The sequence below is a fragment of the Rattus norvegicus genome, chromosome 1, assembly GCF_036323735.1.
Source record: "Rattus norvegicus strain BN/NHsdMcwi chromosome 1, GRCr8, whole genome shotgun sequence".
Classification (NCBI taxonomy): Eukaryota; Metazoa; Chordata; class Mammalia; order Rodentia; family Muridae; genus Rattus; species Rattus norvegicus.
This window is the reverse complement of record NC_086019.1, coordinates 106,289,405-106,315,101: the sequence shown is the minus strand read 5'-3', so window position 1 is coordinate 106,315,101 and position 25,697 is coordinate 106,289,405. Positions and strand designations below refer to the sequence as shown.

At 45.8% G+C, this 25,697-nt stretch overlaps 1 protein-coding gene across 1 annotated transcript; it reads left to right on the top strand.

Annotated features, from left to right (window-relative positions):
• The first annotated feature begins 473 nt into the window (after positions 1–473).
• Tph1 (tryptophan hydroxylase 1) lies at positions 474–21,407 on the top strand. Its single transcript, NM_001100634.3, is given in 12 exon segments — positions 474–538; positions 1,719–1,766; positions 2,618–2,741; positions 5,584–5,767; positions 7,149–7,249; positions 10,408–10,475; positions 10,625–10,821; positions 12,915–13,050; positions 13,718–13,844; positions 15,442–15,537; positions 16,586–16,719; positions 18,791–21,407. Coding segments are annotated over 10 exon segments (1,335 nt in total). The 5' UTR covers positions 474–538; positions 1,719–1,766; positions 2,618–2,624; the 3' UTR covers positions 18,966–21,407.
• The last annotated feature ends 4,290 nt before the right edge of the window (positions 21,408–25,697 follow it).

Genomic DNA, 25,697 nt, shown 5'->3' with positions numbered 1-25,697 from the left:
CATTTCTTTTTCTTTAATAGCAAGAGTGGTGAGCACTTCTAAAACGTTCAGTTATTCTGTCTAAAGAACAAGGCTCTACACTAGGAGAAAGACAGGCAGCTCAGGATTTCCCAGAAACTCAGGGATAGGGGCCGGAGACAGGGGGAGTTCTGCTTTGGTTTCTAATCCCAGCGACTGAGTCCAAGCCACTATGTCAATAGCAGGTGTGATGATGGTTTGGAGGGACGTTTTAAACGGATTGTTTAATCTTACTCAGACTTTTTGTGGCTGAGGATGAGTCAACATTAACTTAATTAAAACTCCACGAGAATAGCTGTGAATAAGACCGGCGCCTGGGCTGAGGTCAGCGACTAAGAGGTCAGTGCAGGCGGCTCCCGCCCACACCCACGTTGTTCCCGCCCACACCCGCACTGCCCCATCCTCATTAGCTGCCTTCCCCTGCGCCCGGCGCCCATTGGCCATTCTGAGGATGCGCTTCTCCTATAAGAGGCGGCAGCTCCCGTCCGCAGGTGACCCTCTGAACTCCAGTGGCTTTGAGGTGAGTGGGGTGGCCCCTCCCCGGGACCCCGGATCAGAGGTCTCGCGGCACGGACAGGACCAACCTCCAGTAAGAACCAGGTGGAAGTCGTACCGTGAGAGCTCCACCCTTCGTTTCTTAGAGCTTCTTGGGGGGACAGCAGACACTATTCTTGAGAATCTCCTGTGTGCCAGGAGCAGACTCTGTCCCACGTTGGATTTCGGCTTTATAGGGAGCCCTGTGTCTCTGTGACTTCTTGTTAGCAGGAACAAACATATTAATCTTTCTTTTCTATCCAAGAGGTAATACCTCTTTTCTTCTTCCTCTATAATGGAAACCTTCTCCTAAGCTCCATCAAAGGAAGGGAGTCTTCGATTCTAGACCTCTGTGCACTTTGTACCTCTACCCCAGGTCATGATTGACAGAGGCATGGATCCTTGAGATTCAGAGCTAGTTAATAGTCCAGGTAAACACAACCCCGATTAAATGTAACTATCTGATTTTCAGAGGTTTTAAGTGGACTTGGTCGATAATCCACTCTAGCCGCCTTGGAATGGCGGTGGAGGGAACAAGCCCCCAGAAGTCTGTGCCTGTGAGATGTCAAGGGTGGGGTCATTTTTCTTTTCTTTTTAAGACAGGGTTTCTCCCTGGATCCCTGGCTGTCACACTACAGGCCAGGCTGGCCTCAAACTCACAGAGATCCCCCTGCCTCTCTCTCCTGAGTGCTGGGATTAAAAACACGTGTTACCACTGGCCCGCTCAAGGGCGGGATGCTAAGTGAGTGTCCCGGGGTCACAAACTCAGTCCCTGGAGTTCACATGTCCATGTGTAGCTGCTGCCCTAGATCTTTCTGATCGTGTGGAGGGAGGCAGCCTCTGCCTTGGCCTTCTGGAGGGCTCCTTTATCCCCCATGAGCTTGCTTAAGCCCTTTTGCTTGCAGTCCATCTCCACTTCATTCCCACTTCCCGTTTAGAAAAGAAAGTCAGTATCCCCAGGGATTCTTTCCAAACCGTTCATTGTAGCTTTCAATCCTACCTTCAAAAACTGTGCCCCCACCCTCAGAAGCCTCACTGTGCTTCCCAGATGAGACTTCGAAGCTCCACTTACTGGTGCTGAAGCTCAGGAAGGAAAGAGCTGGTGGTGTGCACGCACCCCTCACTGTGTCCCGCCAAGGCTACTAATCCGATGGTCTTCTTGGCAGGTCCTCTTTCCAGTGCCGGATCCTGCCCACTGGGTCATCTTCATTCAGGTGAGGATCCCACCCTGCCTGTGAGGGCGACTCCTTATCTTTTGAGGGTGAGTCCTTTCCTTTCAGGGTGAGCTCCTGCCTTTGAGGTTGACCCTTTGAGGGTAAACTTCTCCCTTTAAGGGTGACCCTTTTATCTTTTCTGGCTAGAAAGGGGCTCAAAGGGGAAATAGAAGGCTAAAGGGGGGGGGGGAAGAAATACCAGAGGAAATCATGGGCTTCTAACGAGGGCTTTCGAACCGTTGAAGGAATGCCCCAAGGCTGGGTAGATCAACAGGCAGCATTGCTGGTGCCGTGGGAATGTGGCTGTCAGCACAGGGACCTGATTTTAGGTCAGTCCCGAAGTGTTCAGGGCAGCAGAAAGATGTGTACTGTCAAAGACCCAGTGTAAACATGTGCCCTCACCTCTTAGAGCTGTGTGAGCACCGGCATGTTAGTCTCTCAAAGCTCTAGTTGAGTTTACAAAGGAAACAGAAGACCTGTTGCCCTCCCTGGAGCGGCTTTACAGCGTCTTAGGGTATAAGACACGCGTGAACAAAGCACGTGGGGAAGATACTTTGGACCCGAATTCAATGGGCATAGATGTAGACCTTCACAGAAGTCTCAGTTTGGAGCTGAAGTTCAGGAGGACAGAGCAGGAAAGGGAAGGGCAGAGACACAGTGGGTTCTCTTGCCATTCTGGGCACTATGCAGGGTGGTGTCTAACCCTCTGTCCCACTGCCATCTGTAAGGCCCGTCTAAGAAGTGGGTTTTGCACATTAAGGTATGGGAGCAGGGTGGATGGAGTCACCGCTTCTGCCCCCTGCTGGCGAGCTCTGTGCTAGCACTCACTCATTTGAGCTTTCACACTTCAGATTCACCATGATTGAAGACAACAAGGAGAACAAAGACCATTCCTCAGAAAGGGGGAGAGTGACTCTCATCTTTTCCTTGAAGAATGAAGTTGGAGGACTCATAAAAGCACTGAAAATCTTCCAGGTATGGATTTTCCACAAAGCCCATCTAAAAAACGGGTCTCAGAAATTCTATTTAAAATGTAAGGTGCCGTCAGTCAGTTCCCCAGAGATGGCCTATTGAAGTCTCTTAACTTGCCTTGCTAACATATTGTTCAGGGAGTGGAAAGATAGCTCAGTGGTTAAAACACGTTCCGTTCTTCCAGAGAACACAGGTTCAGATCCTAGCGCTCACACCAGGCCGCTCACAATCAGCTCTAACTCTGGTTTCAGGGGATCTTATGCCCTCTTCGGGGCTCTGCACAGCACTCGGGTGCACACACATAAAATAAATAAAATATGTTCGGTTCTGAGAAATGGGTGAGAAAGAAAACATCCTAGGAAAGACTAGACGCAAATAGCTGAGAAGGAGATTGGGGGAGGAGTCACCGCTTAAATGTTGAGAGATTTCAACTAGCCAAAGCGTTTTACACCTAGTGAAATGCATAGCCATGTAATATTGATATTATTTAATGACCTATTAATATCTCCAGGTGACAAAGTAGCAATTATGTCAGCTGCTGCTGTCAGAGCCTCATTGCACATGACCCTCAAATATTTTCAGTTTAACATAGTGAGACTGTGGGTTACTGTGCATCTGTGAGCCTTAAAATGTTCCTCTTACAATTTTTAATTTTTATTTATTACATGTGTTTATTTGTGTGTGCAGATGTGCTGTGTGTGTGTGTGTGTGCGCGTGCGTGAGTGTGCGTGTGAGATGGTCGGTTTATAGGAGTTGGTTTTCTCCTTCTACTGTGGGTTCTGGGGATTGAACTCAGTGCCAGACTTGGTTGCAGGCTCCATTACCTGCGGAACCATTTTATTGGCCCAAATGTTTACATTTTTGACCCAGTAATGCCATTTCCATGAAACTGTCTTTGTGTGTGCGTGTGAGCGCGCATCCATGCACGCGTGTTATAGGTGCACATTGCAGAGGCCAGTGGAGGATGTCAGAATGTTCTCTATCATTCTCCGATATTCCTCTCAGGGAGCCTGGTCTGGGCTGGCGTCCAGCAAGCCTCAGAGATTCCTGTTTCTCTAGCCCCACAGTGTGGGGTTACCGCCAAGTGGCTGCACCAGACTTTTTATGTGGGTGCCGGGGATTCAAACTCAGATCCTTATCCTTGTGCAGCAGGCACTTTAACCACTCAGCCATCTGCCCAGCCCCTCTCCTACAGTTCTCCTGATGAGAAATGGGTGAATCAGACAGAGAACAGTGTTTATTGAGCACTTATTACATGCAGTATACCGGACTTTATACTAAGCATGTGCATCCGAACAAACCAGGCATGGTACCGTCCGTCACCGAGTGCATGATCTGGACATGGGGGCAGACGTCAAGCAAGCAGTTTAGTGAGTGCACGACTATACAGGTGTAAAGAGAGACGCTAGGTCCTGTGACATCGCTGAACTGGGGGCTCTACTCCAGTTTAAGAACCCAGGGACACAATAACTTATTTCTAGCAAACAGCGAACAGCAGGCTAAGTCCTGGGGCTTGAACACCACATGGCCGGCAGGTTCCAGAAGCAGATTTGTGTGCACACAGATCCCTTATTAGCTGGGTGGTCACTGGGAGTTAACCTCTCTGCCTCATGCCTTAATGTCTCAATAAAATGAGAGAGGACCCTGCCTACCTCATGTTATTAGGAACTAATAGTTAAACTGTTGAGAGCGCTTGAGGTTGTACAAAGCAAACCGTCAATAAATGCTGACTATTGTTATCAAGCAGGTTTATCTCCCCATGACATGCTATTTAGTCATTCAAAGAAGAAACACTTAGATGTGGACACTGCTCTAGAAGGACTCGGACTCCTGATGCATGGCAGAGTCTTAGCCAACTCCTTTCAACCTGTTCTCTCCCTGACCTCTTTAGTGAGGAGTTATAAAACATCAATATTGCTCTCATTCCCTCCCTTGCTCTGTGGATTAATTTGTTCTCTAATACGAGTAATATTGGTACCATCTCTCCTTGTTCCTTTACCTCTTTCCTCCCCAAATTTAATATTATATTATATTATAATTACTATTATTATACAAAGAGTTAAGCATCAGGCTTTGAGCATGCCGGGCAAGGGTTCTGTCATGTATCTCCTCAGTTCTCCGTTTGCTTATTATTCTGAGAGAAAGTCTCACTAAGTTTTCCAAGCTGCCTTCAAACTCATGATCCTCCTGCCTCCGCCTCTCAAGTAGCTAGGATCGCAGGCCTCTACCAGCAAGCCTGGCTTGTATTATTATCGTAGCGATTACCTTTGGAAGTGCATACCTGGATTTCTTCTTCCAGTGCCTTCCATTTTCTTTTTTGTTAGAGTTTGGGTATGTGGATTAAGAACTCGACACATTCCGTAAACCTATAAAGAAAACGTCAGTCTTCTGCTCTGTCTCTCCTTATCCCATTTTTAAAAATCTGTTTTGCAAAGACAGGGCCTTGCTCTGTAGTTCAGACTGGCCTGGAACTTCCACAGCCTCCTTAGAGCTGTGATTGCAGGTGTAAGTCACCATGCCCAGACCAGCATTTGGTGCTTAGATCTGGCCTGTACCCAGCCCCGACTGTACCCAGCCCCGACTGTAACCAGCCCCGACTAACGGTATCCTTGTCACTTCACTGGTTTCTGAAGGGTATGATGGGCTTTCATATTTTGATTTAATCTTACATATTCCAGGAGGAGATTGTTTTGCCATTAACAGCACTAAAAACACCTTCTTCCTCCTTTACAGCTAATTCTGACAAGTGTTGAATTGTTTTTGAGTTCTAATGAAAGTATTCTTCTCAAAGATTATTAGCATCTGAGGTGGGGCCATGCAGTCTTTTTCCCTCTGCTTTTCACAGGAGAACCACGTGAACCTGTTACATATTGAGTCCCGGAAATCGAAGCGAAGAAACTCAGAATTTGAGATTTTTGTGGACTGCGACATCAACCGAGAACAGCTGAATGACATCTTTCCCCTGCTGAAGTCCCACACCACGGTCCTCTCTGTGGACTCGCCCGATCAGCTCCCTGAAAAGGAAGATGGTACGTTGGAGATGGCAAAGCCCCACCTCTAAGAGCAAGCACCCAATGTGTGTCCCGCCTTCCATTTTGAGGACAAGGGGATAAAAAGAAACTTCTGTCCTTTCAAGGTCCTCATTGTGTGACAGTGAAGGGAGACAGATCAGAACTCTGAGGAAAAACTGAGGCAGCATTTGATTGAGGGCGGGGGTGAGAGAAACCTTGAGTGTGAGAAAGGGTCAAAGGTCAATGATCTCTCTTAGCTCCTAAAGGACTTCTTGATTCCACAACCCTAATCTCGTGCCTCAGTTCCCTCCAGAATCTTCCTAGATCTCCCCGGGCTTGGTGTCTAACAGATATTAGACAGATATTTGAATTTGGGGGGAATGTTGGTTGTGTTTGATGTTGGTGATCTGAAACCTATTATATACCACATTCCCACCAAAAATAATGGCTCTGGTGATACAAAACCTTCCAAGGTTCAGATACTCGGATCAAAAAGACTGAGGCTAAGGTCTCCATTATGGAACAAAAATCGCACTGTAATTAAGTTAAGACAAAAGATGAATGGATTCATTTAGTAACTTTATACTACATGGAGTCTTTTCAAATACATCACAATTTTTGGGGTGTGGCCAGGGCCGTGGTTCATCTGCCATGCCTTCATGTCATTGTTAAACTGTGGATTCCCCTCCTCTTCCGGCTGACAGGGAGCAGCTTCCCTGAGACTCTGAGTCCTCCTTTTAAAACAGAAAGGGCAGGAAAGGTGAGTTCTGCCCTCTCTTCCTCTGGTAACAGTTACCTTGGGCAAATGCCTTAGCCTCAGCGATCTGCTTCCCTCGACTACACGGTGAAGAGTTTCCTGGAGTGCACACCAGCTCACGTGATCACACACACACCAGGTGGCTTATGACCTCTGGCCTCCTTGGGCATTAATATTCACGTGCACACACAGGCACACGCACACACATTTACCGAGCTACAACGATAAACATTCTAAAGAAAATCGAAAAACTAGATATTGAGATATGATTCTGTGCCTCAAACAAACACGGATATGAAGGTCCCTTCCTGGACTTGCACGCTGGTGTCTAGAACTGCATTCCCCTAGTCAGCCTCCACAGAATAACCAGGCGTGTGTCATACGACGTTTACATGCTGGGTTCGTTACTTCAGTATGGTGTTCTTCAGCACTTGGGAAATCAACCTAAAGCTTAAAAAAAAGACCTTAAAGCCAATGATTTTAATTAAAATGTAACTTCTAGGAGCAGAGTGGCCATTTAAGCTGTGTTTGATTTCCTTCCATACACAAGTCTCAGCTCATCCAACCACACGTGCTTCTGAATTTCGCTTTGGTTGAGACGGCCTCCTCAATCCTCAGTGGCGTCTGGATTTTGTTTTACAGTTATGGAGACTGTCCCTTGGTTCCCAAAGAAGATTTCTGACCTGGACTTCTGCGCCAACAGAGTGCTGTTGTACGGATCCGAACTCGACGCGGACCATCCTGTAAATACGTTTAAAAAGTCATTCAGTACAAATAATTTAAGTCAAACTAAAGATTAAGGGCAACTTTTAAAAAAGCCTTTAAGACAGATTTATTAACTTTAATTTGATGGGAATGGGTGTTTTCCCCCGCATGTATGTGTATGTGCCTCAAGTGTTTCTGGAAGCCAGAGGAAGGCATCAAGTGCTCTGGAACTGGAGTTGTGGGTGGTTGGGAGACACCGTGTAGGGACTGGGAGCTGAGCACTGGATCCTCAAGAGCAACCAGTGCTCCTTAGTGTGGAGCCTTCCCCCATCTTCTAGGGGCAACTATTTTTCAGACACGTTAATAGCTTATATTAATCATACAAAATACTGAGTTTCATTATGATATTTTTGTACATATGTAAGATGTTTTGACAAAATCACTGTGATCGCCCTGTCTCGTTCCCTCCCCACCAGGCCCCCCAGATAGCAAAGGCAAATTGATGGTGAGAAAGTCCTTTTCTAATCTAAACAGAATTGGGGGTTGAGGCATTCGCAACAGCCCCACCTGTTGGTAGGACTGAGTCCTCAGGCAGAAAGGTATCCAGCTTCGCTAGCATGGAGATCAGCCCTGTTCCTGGCATTCCCGTTATTAAGATATCCGCAGAGCTGTGCAGCTGAGTGCATCGGAAGTCAGTCTCTGCTAAAATGAGCTTGAGTGTTTGAAATGACAATAAAGCTGGGCCAGAAGAACCCCTAACACATGCTGCCCAGTTTGATTGACAGACAGTCAATGATTGGGGAAGTTGTCTTCTTGGGGAATTTTACAGGAGAGCTGTGAGCTCAAGAGTTGGAATCCAGAGCATTACACTCATGTTTGCAGCTCAGTGAAGGAAGGAGAGGGCAGAATGCAATTATGGAGGCTTGCAGATCCAGCCTTCGCTTTAGTGCCTCCTGCTTTTTAAGCTGCACGAATGCGGCCATACACCACTTTAGATAGCCTCCAGGGGGCCCATCTGTTTCCAGCCAATCTTACCAAGTAACTATTGCAACGACATGGGGTGCTCACCCCGAAGGAGCTTGCAGCTTAGTTGAGAACTAGCGTGGATTAGCGTATTGCAAGATAAAATGGACAGACTGTGCCAGATGGCATTAGCAAGTTGGATACACACCCAAGGGAGCAAATGCTTCTGACCGAAGCCATCAGAGAAAGGTGATGAAGCCAAAAGTTTTCGGTGAGTGAGAGATGGAAAGAAAGGACAGTCTGGGGTGAGCGAAGGGTCTGAGGCAAGGAAAGCCGGACGTGTTAATGGGAAGGTGAAATACTAGCTTTACAGACATCCACTGCCATGGATGCTCACCTCCTTCCTATTGTACCTTTGTTTGTTTTTTAAAGGTGCATTTACTTATTATATATGAGTACACTGTAGCTGTCTTCAGACACACCAGAAGGGGGCATCAGATCTCATTACAGATGGTTGTGAGCCACCATGTGGTTGCTGGGATTTGAACTCAGGACCTCTGGAAGAGCAGCCGGTGCTCTTAACCACTGAGCCATCTCTCCAGCCCTCTCCCTCCACTTGTAGCATTTGCTTTTTATTTATTCTGATTACCACATCTCTCAGCTGCTTCCTGGGCCTCTCTCCAGCCTTGCCACCTTCACACGCTCTAGGCCATTAGAATGATCTAGTGACCACTCTCTCTCTCTCCCTCTAGACATTACCGGTGGGTTTCCACATAGCACCATTATTCCTGGTAGCAGGAAGTAGACAGAGGGCAGTGCCTATCAACCGAGGACAAGATAAAGAATGAACGGTAGGCAGAGCCAGGCATTGGGGATTACCGGGCATAAAAAGGCACAGCACATGGACGTGCAGGCTCATGCACTTAATCCCAGAATTTGGCAGATCTGAGGCAGGAGGATTACCACTAGTTTGAGGTCAGTCTCTGGATATGTAGTAAGACTATGTCTCACAAAACAAAATGAAACGGGCATGAAATACCGTGCCACAACGTGGGTGAATCTTGAACAGAGTCAGCCTCAAAAGGCCTCATGTTGTATAATTTCATTTATGTGAAGTATCTGGAAGAGAGAAATTCACTTCGACAGAGATTAGATCGCTGGTTGGCAGAGATTTGGGTTCAGGGTGGGGTAGGGTCGGGGAATGAGGAAGGGATAGCACGATATTTCTTTTTGCTATGACCCAATTTTTCTAAAATCAGATGGTACAGTCTATGACCTTACTACCCTGAACGCACCTGTCTGGTCTGAGATGGTCGCTGGGCACACTGACAGGACTGCTGTCTCAGCCATTTGCAAGTCTGAGGCTGGAGGATTTCAGGTTTCAAAGGCTAGCCTGGGCAATGTGGCAAAGATGTCTCAAAATCAAAAACAAACAAAAATATGATCGTGGTTATTAATTTCTATGAATAGCTATTTCATGGCATATGGGCTGTACCTCAGTGTAGTGGTTTAGTCTAAAGGAGATCAAGATAGCCCCCAGGTCCAAATCCAAGCTCCTTAGCAGACCTCAACCTGCAGGTCACGGACTCGTCTTCTAGATGACCCATGCACTGTGTAGGCACCAGAAGCATGCGCCTTGTATCCTGGACCTGTTTTCCTTCCTGTGCACTTTTTGTGACCCTTCCGTCCTCCACCCAGCTCTCTCCACACAGCAGACCCAGCTTGGGGATCAGCACCAGGAAGCTCAGTTTGGTTAATATTTTAAATATTCATTTCCATTTTAATATTATTTGCTTTCCGTTCTGTGTACTATTTTTATTTACTATTTACTCTTGTTTTGCTGGGTCTCAAGTGTTCTAGGCGGGACATTCTATTGCCTGGTTACACCCCAGCCTTACCGTTTCATTACTAATTTCTACCATAGGCAACATAACTGAAGACACAGTCAAGTGATTAAAGAAAAAAAGAATAAGACAAGAGCTATGCACTTAATTAGGATGGTCTCTTTTTGTCACTGCAGGATCTTCGCATATAAAATATCATTTGGCTTTGTAGCCACTAGATGACAGAGCTGTCATGTGACAGCTGACTTCAAAATGAAAGTGGTCACAAGCAATCCTTGCCTGTGCTAACAACTATGCAGTTCTTTGATATCTCCAGTCAAAACAATGAAGTTTTTAGTGTCATCTCCAAGTATTTTTAGTTTCAATATTTAATTAATTTCAATTTTCAGGGCTTCAAAGACAATGTCTACCGTAGAAGACGAAAGTATTTCGCAGAGCTGGCTATGAACTACAAACAGTAAGTATGTTACAAGCCAGCACCTGGAACTTTGAGATAACAAAAAGAACAAAATGAATGGAATAAGCTATGTTTATTTGGTAGGTAGAAAGCCTTGTAATGGTAACTACCTAACTACAGCGCGGAATTCCCCATCTTGATCTCCTCAGTGGGGACCCCATTCCCAAGATTGAATTCACGGAAGAGGAGATTAAGACCTGGGGGACCATCTTCCGAGAGCTGAACAAACTCTACCCAACCCACGCCTGCAGGGAGTACCTCAGAAACCTTCCTCTGCTCTCAAAATACTGTGGCTATCGGGAAGACAACGTCCCGCAACTGGAAGATGTCTCCAACTTTTTAAAAGGTAATACGCCCACGGAGCTGTGGAAGGGGGAGTCTGTTGATCTGCTTCAACCGGGACAGTGTTGTTTGTGGAGGAATGAAGTCTAGTTACTGGATACATGTGGCCTTTTACATTGTAAACAATTAACATGTATCTGATCAAAGTAGTAGGGCCTTGGCCACACCAGCCACATGTTAAATGCTCAGCTGTGACAGATGGCTGTTGTTCCATCCCATCGAGAAATGTGGAAGACCGTTGGATAGCGTTCTGCCCATCAGTGAGGGGGCAGATTTACACAGCAACTGCACGGAGCTGGACCGTCAGTGTTGTGATGGTTTAGTGTGAGGTGTAAGTGAGTACACTGTGAACTCTTTAGCTACTGATACCCGGTAGCCCCTTTTCCAGTACAGAGAAGACAGTCACATTTGAGTGGAAGGTTAGGTGAAATTTATAAAAAGAGGTATAGAAGATAATAATGCTTAATAATAACATAGATTAAATGGCTATAATAAATTTATCATAATTTACCATACCAAAAATTAAAGTACCATATAAGGTAAAAGGTCCCATTATTGTGTTTTATATGTATGTGCCACATGTTCAAAGCCACACCCTCCTTATCCCTTTCTTCTCTCCAAAAGTCCCACTTCTGCTTTCCTGCTACATGCATTCCATTCCCCCCTTCCCCACTCTTCCCTCCTCCCCTGTGATCCCTTCTTCCCTGCCTACCACACACACACACACACACACACACACACTCACAAACACACACACACAAACACACACTCACAAACACACACACATACACACAAACACACACTCACAAACACACACACTCACACACACAAACACACACTCACAAACACACACATACACACAAACACACACACTCACAAACACACACTCACAAACACACACACACTCACACACACACTCACTCACAAACACACACACAAACATACACACACAAACACACACACAAACACACACACTCACAAACACACACACACTCACACACACAAACACACACTCACAAACACACACACATACACACAAACACACACACTCACAAACACACACACACTCACACACACAAACACACACTCACAAACACACACATACACACAAACACACACACTCACAAACACACACACACACTCACACACACAAACACACACTCACAAACACACACATACACACAAACACACACTCACAAACACACACACACTCACACACACAAACACACACTCACAAACACACACATACACACAAACACACACTCACAAACACACACACACAAACACACACACACACACACACACACACACACACACACACACACACACACGGGGATTTGAATCTAGGTTCTGCACGTAAGAGAAAAGTAGTCAGTATTTGTTTCTCTGAGCCTGGCTCATTTCTCTTATTACAACGATCCCCTTTCCATCCATGTTCTTGCAATTGTTAGGATGTCATTTTTACGACGGACACAGTCCCACTGTGTATATGTACTGTTGTCTCCACCTATTCTCTGCTGATGGGTATCTAGGTGACTCCATCTCCTGAGTGACTTGGATAGCGTTCAATATCCAAGTTGATAGTTGTTGGTGTAACAACAAGCTTGGGTGCACAAGTATCTATGTGGTGCGTTGACTTAGTGCCTGCTGGGAATATGCCCAGGAGTCATCTGCCTGGAGTTCTATTTTAGTTTTTTTTCCTTTTGGAGAAACTTCCATAATGGCTACCGCAGTTTACATTTCCAGTCAGTGTATAAGAGTTAAAATGCTCTCCGTGTTTGAAGGAGGGTGCCAAGTGTAATTGAAGTCTTCCTGAATTTGTATTCTACCTTTATCATCTCCCGTGGTTCTTGAGAACATTGTCCAGTGTTTCATAGCTGTTAGAATGAGGAGAAGAATCTTTTTGTAAGCACGATGGGAGATGTGGTGTGTAGAAGGATCTGACCCTGGGATGTGCTTCATGATGCTTGGCGTTCAGTCGCACGCATCTGCTACGTTTTAATTTCCACACCCCTTGAAAGTGCTACCTGGTGCCACTGGCCGGTGTCAGCCGTCTGCCCGAGGGGAAAGTTTTCTGTTTTCTCTGTTGCTTTGCAGAACGCACAGGGTTTTCCATCCGTCCTGTGGCTGGTTACCTCTCACCGAGAGATTTCCTGTCAGGGTTAGCCTTTCGAGTCTTTCACTGCACTCAGTATGTGAGACACAGTTCGGATCCTCTCTATACCCCAGAGCCGTAAGTACCTGTGTTATTCACTCATCAAATGGTTATTTGGAGTAATGGCGCCCACTTCACAAGGCATCTTGTAAATATTCAGTAAAGCAGCATATGTCAAGCCCTTAGGATAGAGACTAGCATTAAAGTGTAATAAACATATAATATTATTATGCTATTATTAATTTGGTAACTTGTTAGATGTCAGATGCAGTTCTGTGCACAAGGGATGTAAAATCAAATTAAAAGGTATTGTCTTCATCAAGTGTGTATATGGGGGCATATACAGATGGTGAACAGGTAAATGTGGTATGTAGCATATCAGATGATGACGTGTGCCAGGGGAGGGAAATAAAACTAGGAAAGGATACAGGCATGCATGTGGGGAAGTTTTGAGAGGTGTGATCAGAGAGGGCCTTGCTGAGGACACATGGGAATAGAGACTTGATTTGGGTGGGCACTTGGGGTAGCAGTGGGTGTGAGTTGAGGGGACAAGATGTCTTTATTCAGTTAACATCCTTTGTGATCTATTATTCCTTATCAGCTAGAGTGAAAATAAGGTTGACTTTGGCTTGGGTTGGACAATTGTTTAAGCATGTGTGGGGATCACACAGTGTTAGAGACTGTATCTCTGTTGCAACTGTGTGTGTGTATTGTCACAGTGTGATACACTGTGTCTCTGTTGCAGAGACACCTGCCACGAACTCTTAGGCCACGTCCCTCTCTTGGCTGAACCCAGTTTTGCTCAATTCTCCCAAGAAATTGGCCTGGCTTCTCTTGGAGCTTCAGAGGAGACGGTTCAGAAACTGGCAACGGTATGCATCTGGAAAAGGTCGTATAGTCCGGTGTTGGCCACTGGGTATGATCAGGAGTATTTGGGCATCTTGAAGTCCACGTTCAAGGCAACCGTTAGAAAGTTGCTTTCGCTTTAAATGTTTGTGAATTTAAATAATGTTAAAAGCAGATATACAAATTTAAGTTTTCTCAAAAAAAAAACCCACAGATTTAAAACAAGACAGAGAATCACAAGTTTGCTTCAATATACTAGTTTTTAGACCAAAAAGAAAAAAGAGTGGTGTCTTATCAGTCAGGGAGGGAGGAACATTTTAGGATGGGGTTCAAGATATATGAGAAGGGGCTTGGCATTGCTGGGAACAGCTGAGGGTGGAGGAGGGGTGCGGGATGGGCTACTTGGTTCTGAAGTTGTGGTTTTGGGATGTTAGGAGTTCCTGAGACCTTTTGTGGAGTCCTTTGGGGCAAAATTATCCATAGGAAAAAGATATAAAATGTATTTTCAATGTGACAGACAGGCTCACATGCCACACTGAGTCTGGACTTAATGCCACCACCATGTGCCGAGTGGGGTAGCTTAAAGATTATCCACATTTCTTCGGAGAGGAGATTCAGACACCCAACCCTTTTCTAGCTCCATAGCTGTGTAAAGCTGAGCTCTCTTCATATACTCAAAGCTAAACAACATATTGCAGAAGATTAAATACAGAAACAGATATGGTAATCCATCTGCCATCTCATCAGACATTAAATACCGTCTAGCCAGACACGGACAAGACGTGAACAGTGCTGGCTTAGCTGACTCACTCGCTCCACACGGTGAATCCATAGGGTGATAATTGTGAAAAATGAAAACCAGGGCCAGCGAGATAGCCCAGTGGCACCAAGCATGGTGAGCAGAGTCCCACTCCATAGGAAAGAACCTGCCCCACGAGGTGTCCTCTGGCCTCCTGCAGGCGTGAGCACAGAGACAAATAAATGTAAAAGAATTAGATTAAAGTTAAAAAGATGACAGTGGAAAGACGGCTCTATGGTGGAGAGAACCCTTCCTGCGCCCCCAGAAGACCTGGCTCCGTTTCCCAGCACCCATAACAGCTCATAACCTTCTGCCACCCCAGCCCTAGGGAATCCCATGCCCTCTCTGGCATTTGTGGGTGCCCACATACATACACACATATAAATAAGAAACAACAAGAACAAATTAAAAACGTAACAATTATAAAACAGTGCTACTCTTCTGTTACCGTTTTGTAAAATGTACTTTCATTAAGTGTTACTTACGCCACATACAGTGGGTTTCCCATATTTGAAATTGATTTTTACGCACCTGAATCCATTTCTTTGGTTTAACTCTAACATGATCAATATAGCTAGGGTTGCACATGCACACAGAGAGATCATTGGACTCCTTGGTAATTTTTGACTGTATATGAGAGTCTTTATGTCAAGGTTACAAAGTCCTGATGTACAACAGGACCAGATTGTAAAAGGACTTGAGGTCTCGACTGGAAGTCCTGGGTGTTCTTGATTCTGGGTGTCCTTTGGGCCAGTGGCTAAGAACTGGATTGCTTTAGATTGCTATGCTCAGGATGGGAAGATGATGCTGACTTTGTTTTCCAGTGCTACTTCTTCACTGTGGAGTTTGGACTGTGCAAGCAAGATGGGCAGCTGAGAGTCTTTGGTGCCGGCCTGCTTTCTTCCATCAGTGAGCTCAGAGTAAGAGTCATGGACTTTGCACATAACTGTGTCCCCCAACATGATCAACACGGCTGGGGGCAGAGCTTGCTTCTGGGCAAGCGCTTACTATGGGAAATATTTCAGGCGGCAGCAAACATAAATTGAGAACATTTTTTTCCATACTCTCCCAATTTTCTAGAAAAAAAGATGTGTGTCTTTTAAATAGAAAGTGTTTTTAAAGCTTTAGACAAATTTCTGGGATACAAGCAGTAAGTTCTGTACGAAGTAGGGAAGTGGAATCTATTCACTTAGAAAAGGGGAGGGCGGTGGAGAGATCCAGGTTAAAGATGCTGTCCAAGGTACTGTCTTGTGCCGGAAGAGACTGCTCTCTGGTAGTGGGTATAAGTCGAGGGTAAAGGTGACCAGCGGAGGGGCTCGAGACCCCATATGAACAACAATGCCAACCAAACAGAGCTTCCAGGGACTAAGCCACTACCCAAAGACTATACATGGACTGACCCTGGACTCTGACCTCATAGGTAGCAATGAATAGCCTAGTAAGAGCACCAGTGGAAGGGGAAGCCCTTGGTCCTGCCAAGACTGAACCCCCAGTGAACTAGACTGTTGGGGGGAGGGCAGTAATGGGGGGAGGATGGGGGAGGGGAAGCCCATATAAAAGGGGAGGGGGAGGGGTTAGGGGGATGTTGGCCTGGAAACCGGGAAGGGGAATAACAATCGAAATGTAAATAAGAAACACCCAAGTTAATAAAGATGAAAAAAAAAAAAGGTGACCAGCGGAGGTAAACAGTAGGTGCCACAGTGTATAAGTGAATAGCTGAATAAATAGAGAACCTTAGGTGTCTCCTGTGCAATAGAGTTAAAAAAATGGCGGAGATGGTGTCAGGTCATTTGTGGGAGACAGCAAACTTGTTTTGTTGGGTTAGATCGGATGATGTAGAGACATAGGAGGCCAGTCTGAGGGTGCAGTCACGGCCCTTGCATAACTCAGATCAGAGGTGTGCCGGCCACTGCAGTCTTGTGTTCTGTGAAGACAGGCAGTATTTGACTGTCATCCTTTGTCCCCTAGCATGCACTTTCTGGACATGCCAAGGTTAAGCCCTTTGATCCCAAGGTTGCCTGCAAACAGGAATGTCTCATCACAAGCTTCCAGGATGTCTACTTTGTATCGGAGAGCTTTGAAGATGCAAAGGAGAAGATGAGGTAAAATCCTATGTCCCTCAAGTTCCATTTGCTGCAAACATAATGTCCAAAGATACAATAATCACAGGTATGAGTGAGTAGTTAATTGGGAGCCTGCCAGGAGCCTTCTACCTGGGTCACGTCTGTTGTTTAGAGTGAGTTGAATATCATAGATTCAGTAGTCACATGTGGGAATGGGATACATTGAGAGAGTGGCTCCTCCCCATTTCTTCCCAGCAGAGTTTCTAGCTCAGCAGGAAAAAAAGAACCTAGACTAGGTCCTGTTATATGGAAACTGACAAGAATGGAGGAAACGCTGTCTTGGCTCTGTTGGTCTCCTCTCCAGCTGGAGAACCACAGAAACCTTAGAGGGAAGTGAGGCAGGTGGGGAGACTCGCTAGAATTTAGATATGTTAAGTTTTAGGCCGTAACGACATGGAGAAGACAGAGAGATAGAAAGGCATGGGGATATTTCAGTGCATCCAGAGCTCCTGACTCATCAGCTAAGCGTGTAGTCAAGAGGGAAGGATTGGAGCACAGACACTTTTAGGAACTTCTTGCGAACTCCAGGTGAAAGTAAAGCCTGGACTAAGATAGAGGTAGCAGGGAGGAAGTCACTGTGGAAGCAGGATCCAGAAAACAGCATGTGATAAGTGTTGTCTTGAAGCCACACTATGAGGACAGGGGCAGACGACAGGGGTTTGGAGATGATGCGTATCTTCCAGGGGCTTGCTGTGTGCAGAACCAGATAACAATAGCAGCCGGGGTTCTCTAGCACAGATGGCATCCTTGTGCAAAGCTGTAGTAGTCCCTGCTGGGGAGACCAGATGGATGGGAACCTGGATTCCCTGTCTCCCCAGCTCGGCTGTGCTGGTATCCTCAGGGTCCTGAACATGACTGTTTCGTAGGGCACCACGTAAGAGGTTCAAATGTTGGCTTGAAAAAGGAGGCATATTTTTAAAGCTTGAGGAGTGGGAGAATTCAAGTCATTTTGAGAGGAATCTAGAAACACTCTAAAGAGAAAAACTACACAAGTAGGGGGGAGGGTGGGCCTCTTCCCACACACTCTTGCTCTGCTCCCTCTTTTGTTATGTAAGGCCTCGCTGAGGAGTCTGTTACCCTGTGGTTCAGTACTGCCGTTATCTACTGACAGATAAAGCTACTGGGCTTGGTGCCCTTAGTGAAGTCAAGAGGTCCAGAGATGGTTGTAGATCACTTCCATGGCATGAGACATGGGATTAATGCCCAGGATGAGAAGAGGGAGAGGAAACAGGGGGAAGAGAGGTATAGGGTGAGGGAGAGGGGGAGGGAGAGGGAGAGGGAGAGGGAGAGGGAGAGGGAGAGGGAGAGGGAGAGGGAGAGGGAGAGGGAGAGGGAGAGGGAGAGGGAGAGGGAGAGGGAGAGGGAGAGGGAGATACAATTCATGCATGCTCTCCCAATGAGTCATAGTGGGAGAGGCTGTTGGGACCTCTACTGTCGTGACAGAGAAAGCAGGTGTATGTGTGTGTGTGTGTGTGTGTGTGTGTGTGTGTGTGTGTGTGTGTGTTTCTCTCTCTCTGTGTGACTGTGTGTGTGTGTGACTGTGTGTGTGTGACTGTGTGTGTGTGTGACTGTGTGTGTGTGTGTTTGAGTCTCTGTGTTTTTTTTTCTCTCTCTCTGACTGTGTGTGTGTCTGAGTCTCTGTGTTTCTCTCTCTCTCTGTGTGACTGTGTGTGTGTCTAAGTTTCTGTGTTTTTCTGTGTGTGTCTGTGTCTGCATGTTTCTCTCTCTCTCTTCTCTCTCTCTGTGTGACTGTGTGTGTGTCTAAGTTTCTGTGTTTTTCTGTGTGTGTCTGTGTCTGCATGTTTCTCTCTCTCTCTCTCTCTCTCTCTGTGTGTGTGTCTGAGTCTCTGTGTTTCTCTCTCTCTCTCTCTCTCTCTCTCTCTCTCTCTCTCTTTCTGTGTGTGTGTGTCTAAGTTTCTGTGTTTTTCTGTGTGTGTGTGTGTGTGTGTGTGTGTCTGTGTCTCTGTGTGACAGGGTCTTCTGTCCTTTATTTACTTTTATCACTCATTGTCACAGAAATTAACACTCCCTTACTTGTTGTCTTAAATAGAGAATTTGCCAAAACCGTGAAGCGCCCGTTTGGAGTGAAGTACAATCCGTACACACAGAGCATTCAGGTTCTGAGAGACAGCAAGAGCATAACCAGCGCCATGAATGAGTTGCGGCATGACCTCGATGTCGTCAATGATGCCCTTGCTAGAGTCAGCAGGTGGCCCAGTGTGTGAAGGTTTCCAGTGCAGAAAGCCTTTGAGCATCAGTCCAGAGCCAGGGCCAGTTCTTGCTTCCCCTAAAGACCTCCTTGGGGAGGGACAGCAGCTCCCAGCTTAGCAATGTCTCTCACCTCTCTGTAACCAATCACTCACTGTCTCTGAAAACGCATACCTGGATGCTCTAGTACTGCTTGTCTTCTACTTCTGTTTTGATTTCTGTCACCTGCTTAGGGAAATATAATTCACATGCCACATGACTCACAGGATGCACATTTAAAATATTTTATTTCATTAAAATATAATTATATCGTTCTCCCCCTTCCCTCTCTTCTCTCCAATCCCTCCCTCTCAAATTCATGGCTTACTTTTGATGGGTGAGTTGCCTGACACTGGCCAGAGCTGGACTCATGGTGATGCCGTTTTTTCCCAGTCAGCCATTAGCAGATGGTCAGTCTGGATGCTATGATGAGTGTTTCTGTATCTGTTACCAGCACCGACTTTGTGACAGCCCAGGCATAGTCACACACTAGACTTCAAGGAGACAAGCTGAAACAGAAGTGCAGATGGCTTTGCTCTAGAGCACAGCTAGTAAAGAGTAAGCTGGCTTCACGTGCAGTGTCTGACAGGGACATAGAAATCACCAGGGCACAGCCAGGCATGAGGATGCCTATGATAGCAGTGCTTCCTAGCACTTTATTCCAAAGTGTCACAAGGTGTGGGGCACAGAGGGTAGGAAACGGGGCTGGGAATGGAGAAGGGCCAAGGAGAGCAGTTTGTATCAGATTGTAACTCTGTGAGGGCTGTAAGGATTGGAGCACGTGTGGTGTCAGCAGTGTAGCCTTGGCATAAGCAGTTGTATAAACTTTTCATTACTGTAACAAAGTGTCAGGGACAATCAGCTTATAAAGAGGAAAAGTTTGTTTTGGGTGTTATGGTCCATTAGACGTCGTTCCTGTGGTTTAAGCCAGTGGTGAAACAAGGCATGATGAGAGAATGTGGCAGAGCAAACTTCATAAAGGATGGAAAGAGAAAAAGTGAAGGGTTTAGAGAAAGAAGAAGAGAGAGATGGAATGAGAGAGGGAGAACACACACATGGGTACGCGCACACACACACACACACACACACACACACACACACACACACACACACACACACGGGGTGAGAGAGAGTCAGAGACAGACAGAAAGATCCTACAGTACAGTTTAAGAGTTCATTACCAGGGTAAGAGAGAGGGCTCAGCAGTTAAGAGTACTCGCTGCTCTTCCAGAGGACCCTGCTTTGATTCCCAGCACCCACACTGTGGCTCACAACCATCCGTCACTCCAGTTCCAGAGGGTCCAATGTTTTCTGGCCTCCACAGATAGCATGCAAGTGGTGCACAGATAGAAATACAGCGACACATTCAAACACAGAAAATAAACATTGAAAGACCCCACCTCTGCCTTTCACATTAATAGTAAAATTATATACCATTGATCATGCTTCTTTTCAAGCCCACTAGATGTATGTTTATGCTAGATTTGTAAAAGACACCTTTTAAGAATTCAGAGGAAACTACTGAAAACTGTATTTCATCCTGTGCTTCTCAAGGAAGCCGGTCGAGAGAGTGTAATAAAGCCATCTCAGAACTTTATAAACACATTAGCTGCCATTGAGCATGCACACATCAGTAAGTAAATACGTTCGTTCTGAAATCACGCCAAGTATGGACCAGCTAGTTCCCAGTCTGCTTGATCACCAGGAGAGCACTATAAAGAAGCCCTATAGATAACAAACATGGGAGAGCAGTCTGCTCTCTCTGGTTATTTCCGCAAGACTCTGGTGATGCTGGAGAATCAGTCACTGGCTTTTAAAAATGGTTGTGCCCTGACTAAAGCACTTTAAAATAAACAGTAAAGCCACAACCTTACCAAGTGTAACTTCAAGATAATAGAAATAGTAGGTGATAGACTTGACCTTGCCTTGGCTCTGGTTCTGCGATATTTGGCAGATCAGGGTTCCAAGAGCCTCAGAGTTTTCAAAACACCTAAGAACCTTTTAATAATTATGCAAACACCAGGACAGACTCAAACCAAAAGCATGGCCTGTAATTCTTTCCCAGAGAGAGCCATTCCTTGACAGTAGCAGTATGCGTGACTTTTTGAAGAAGACACAAATGCTAATCTTCAGAATGCCTGCATTCCTTAATCTCATGCTTGGCATTTAGAATTACATAAGTAGCAAGATACAGCAAAATGCACAGGATTACTGCTCATTTTAAAGTTGGCTTCCAAACCAGAGAAAGAAAAAAAAGCACTCAAAACACTCAATAACAGAGACCGTATGTTAATTTCCAGGACGTGGATAGAGATAACTGTGATCTGTTTCACTCTCGTCTTCGTGTTACTGTGGTGTATACATGTATAATTTAAACGTTTGTTATTCCACTGGGTAATAAACTCAAAGTTCATGATCTTAAGAAGTGTTTTTTTTAAAAAGATTTATTTATTATATTTATTATATAGAAGTACACTGTAGCTGTCTTCAGACACCAGAAGAGGGCATCAGATCTCATTACAGATGGTTGTGAGCCGCCATGTGGTTGCTGGGATTTGAACTCGGGACCTCTGGAAGAGCAGTCAATGCTCTTAACCACTGAGCCATCTCTTCAGCCCCCAAGAAGTGTTTTTTTAAAAACACATTTCAAATTTTTATTTTATGTTTGTGGGTCCCCAGAATCAAACTCCAGTCATCAGACTTGGCCACAAGCCCTTTTATCTGCTGAGCCATTTTTTGCCCCTCTAAATTTTTTTTTTTTGGTCAAACACACATTAAAACCAGATTCAATTTTATGTTCACAATATTATTAGTTTAGAGACCCTTACAGTGGTGATGGTTGATATAAAGAATCAGCCATAGGGGAGGACAAAATATGAAAATGCCACAATGGAACTTAATACTTTATATACCGCTTTAGAACAATTAAAAAACACAAAATATAAAATAAAAACTATATGTCACTCTACTTCTTTAAAGTGTGTGGGTTATGAACTCCATAGAGTTGAGCATGCCTAGCCATCAACACCACTTCTTGGGAAGGTTTCCCTCTCATGTTCCCCATCTGACCAGGAGCTACGTCTCCTGTGATAAGTTACTAGAGAAATTTATGTCATGCGAGGCCCCTGTAAGAAGCAGATTCATGGGTTGAGTGTACTCACTTCTCCTGCAGAGGACCTGAGTTTGAATCACAGCACCCACATCTGGCAGCCTACCTCTGCCTGTAACTCCAGCTCTAAGGGGTCTGATGCCTTCTTCTGGACTCCAGTATCTTAATTTCTACATGTAAAAGAAACATTAGTGATGACTGTTTTAACCAGGACTCCACCACAGCTTCTGGATGAGTCTATCCTCCTCCAGAGAGAATGACTGTTGTGTCTAGCAGGTGGCGTGTTTATCATGGCACGGGAGGATCTCGGTCCGACTGGGGGTGCAGCCGATGAGAAGCTGAGCTTCAGCTTGTTGAGGCTGCTTCCAGTTCACCTCTGCTCTAGATGTGATCCCTTTAGGGATCCCACCTAAGTGTACACCGGGGGACTTGGCTTCTGCATCTGTCCCTAATTCACTCCCCCCAGTACTGTAAAAAAAAAAATCAATGCTCTGTGTCTCAACTGCTGCTCTCAACCCACACTCTGAGCTTCTTAGTCACCGCTTGCTAATGAGCAAGTGCTTCAAGGAAAGGACAGGTGTCTGCTATAATCTGTCATCTTCCTGTCACAGCCCCTTGAGTTTCTGTTGCTTTGAAAGCTCTCCAATGACATGAAATATATTTAAAAAAGTCTTTTCTGAGAGCTGACCCTGACCCTCACTGGCTGCAGCACTTGGGAGAATGGACCCCGCACTTGACCTAGGCAGCAGGGTAGAACTGGCCCTGGTAGCAGGGGTGTAGGTGAACTGGCCCCAGGGGCATAAGCATAGAGATGGGTCTGACATCATAGGCTATGGGCATGGGGGAAATGCCCTTCACGTCCTTGCCCCTCACCACCTGGTTCAGTTGGAAGAGCTGGCCTCAGGGTCATGAGAGCCAGAGAGCTGACCTCACCCCTTGCCCACTGCAGCACTGTGAGCTAGCTGGGTCAGTGCTGGTAAGCTCATCCTGGTGGTGTGGGTGAGGGAGGGCTGACAGGGTGACCAACTCAACTACCACATAGGCCCAGATCCAGGGTTTTGAGTTGATTCGCCCCCAAATCTACCCCTTATATGAACTGCTAGACTGTGTCCAAGGGCTGACTTTACAGATACAAAGGTGCAGGATCTCCACGACACAGAGTAGCAACAGGATAACCGAGAGGAGTCCTGTTGAGGATCCAGTATTGACAGTGTAGCAGAAGCCAGAGGCCTCAAACCAGACCAATGACTTCATTGCAATGAACATTTGCAAGTAAAGATGTGTGGACCAAAGGGTAGACTGTGGGACACACTACAGCTTTCATGGTGAGAGCGTGTTCCAGGCTTTGTTTGTTTGTTTCTTTTTTTTTTCATTTTCTTTTGGGGGGAAGGTTGCAAGGGCAGAGGGATGGGGATTAGATAAGTGGGATTGGGGGTGCACGATGTGAAACTCACAAAGAATCAATAAAAAGTTAAAATAAAAAAATAATTTCTGACAGCTTTTCTAGTTGAGAGAATTGGTCAGCAGCTTGGTAATCTTTCTGTCAAAAGCAGAGCCAGCCTGGCTTTGGATGCTACACCTTGGTTCTGTCGACTCCGTGGCCTCCCCCAAGAGTGCCATCAAGTGGGGACCAAGTGTTCAAACACAGTCTATGGGGACATTTTCCATTCAAACCGCCCACCCCTCAAATTCTAATAAATAAAACTGGTTCTGTAAATGGCTCTTCTCTGCACCTTCGGTGAGACCTCAGGGAACCCACCCCTTCTCAGGTCACTATTTTAAAGGTCCCGTCTGTCCTGGGTTAGGGATATAGTTCAGGGTTAGAATTCTCTCCTGGATGCCTTAGGTTCCACGGGTCATACCACAAAAGGAAGTTCTGTATTAGGTAACGGAAGCCTCAGACTTTCAGATCAGTGCCATCTTCCTCCTCTAGGATGAGACTAGAGTTCATTAGTTTCTTTATTTCCTTACACCCCTCTCCCACTCGCTGGGAGATGAGTGGGATTCAGGTGCTTGGTCTCTTTGAGGACCCGAGGTGGCAGGGAGCAGGGACCCGGAAGAAGCAGGAAAGTTTCAAACCTTAGGCTGAGTGTTGTGAGTTGGCACCAGCCCTTTCTGCTCTTGTTCAGAGTTAGCATCGGTTCACGCTCGTTTGGGTGGTTTACAAGGCCTCAGCATCTCTCAATAATGGCGTCTTTCTCTGCCTGGGCTGTGGAGTTCATCTCCATTGGTCTCTGGGAATCTGCTGGCCAACTGTTCCGTGGGTGTCTGTAGATTCTCTCCAACACTGTCTAAGGCTGCCAATTTGCTTATGCTGACTTTGACAGAACTCCCATGGTCTCAGACTCTGGTCAGTCTCTGACCAGCTATCAGCCCAGTCTGGTGGCTAGCTTTCATATTTCTCATCATGAGAAATCCTCCAATCTGAATGATTTCTCAGTCCTCCTGCAGCAGCTCTCCTCGGGCTTGAGATGGGTGGGATTCACATCGTACTACCGCATGATTATGACAGTGGTCAATAAATATCCTATCAGGATCCCTTTCAGCCTCTCTCATCTTTTAGGCAGGAATCCACCCAAATTTCCAGACACCTGCATTACAAATTCAGGTTTGTTTTCTCCTACCTTACTTTATTTTTATTATGTTAAAACATTATTAAAATTATACAATGTTTTTATTATATTCTTTCCCCTTCTCCAAGTCCTCCTGGGTCCTCCCCCACCTTCCTCACACTCTCGTTCAACACCCCCAACAAGAAAAATTGAAATAAACCCCCCAAAAGACAAAAACCACCAAACTATAACAAGGACAACAAAAAACACACAAGAAACATGGAGTCTGTTTTGTGTTGATTAGCTACTTCTGAGCATGGGACCTGCTCGGGAAGGAGACTGATATGCCCAGTTTGTTCCATGGGAGAAAACTGGTTCCCTCTTTCCCATGAAGTATCAATTTCAAATACCTTCTTCATCAGGGATTGGCCTTTGTGCCTACTTTTCCTCCTCAGTGCTGGGATTTTGTCTGGAAAACACAGAGACTGTGATAGCATGCACAAGACCCACACAAATACATCTTACCTTATAACCTACAAGTTATTGGCATTTATTGCTTTGGGAATTGATGGTGAGAAGCCTTCCTATTACACCCTGCTGTGACTTCCTGTTACAACAGACTTGAAAGAAGTGGTCAAAACAGCAACAGCAAACTGGTGAACAGCACCTGGGGATCTCTCACGGCTTCTGGAGTTAAGAGCAGCTTTGCCTGGCTTGTCTGAATCTTTCTTAGCACCACCATCCATCTTTTCAAGAAACCACAGTCTGGAGGAGAAAAGACCCTCTTGTGAGGGGGCTGTCCTCCTAAGATCGAACAGACAGTAACATGTCTGTAGCATGAACAGGTGAGACCTAAGCAGTAGCTTCCAGGAGATGCCTTTCAATGTGAGGGCCTAGGAGGACAGGGCGATGAGGCCCAGAGACCTGTCTGCATAGGGACTAGAGCTACGGATGCAGATCATCACCTTAAACAGGACATGATTTCTTTATCCTCCTTCCAGATTCCAAATTCCATTTTCCCCAGTGCGCACTGGTACATTGTACTATTT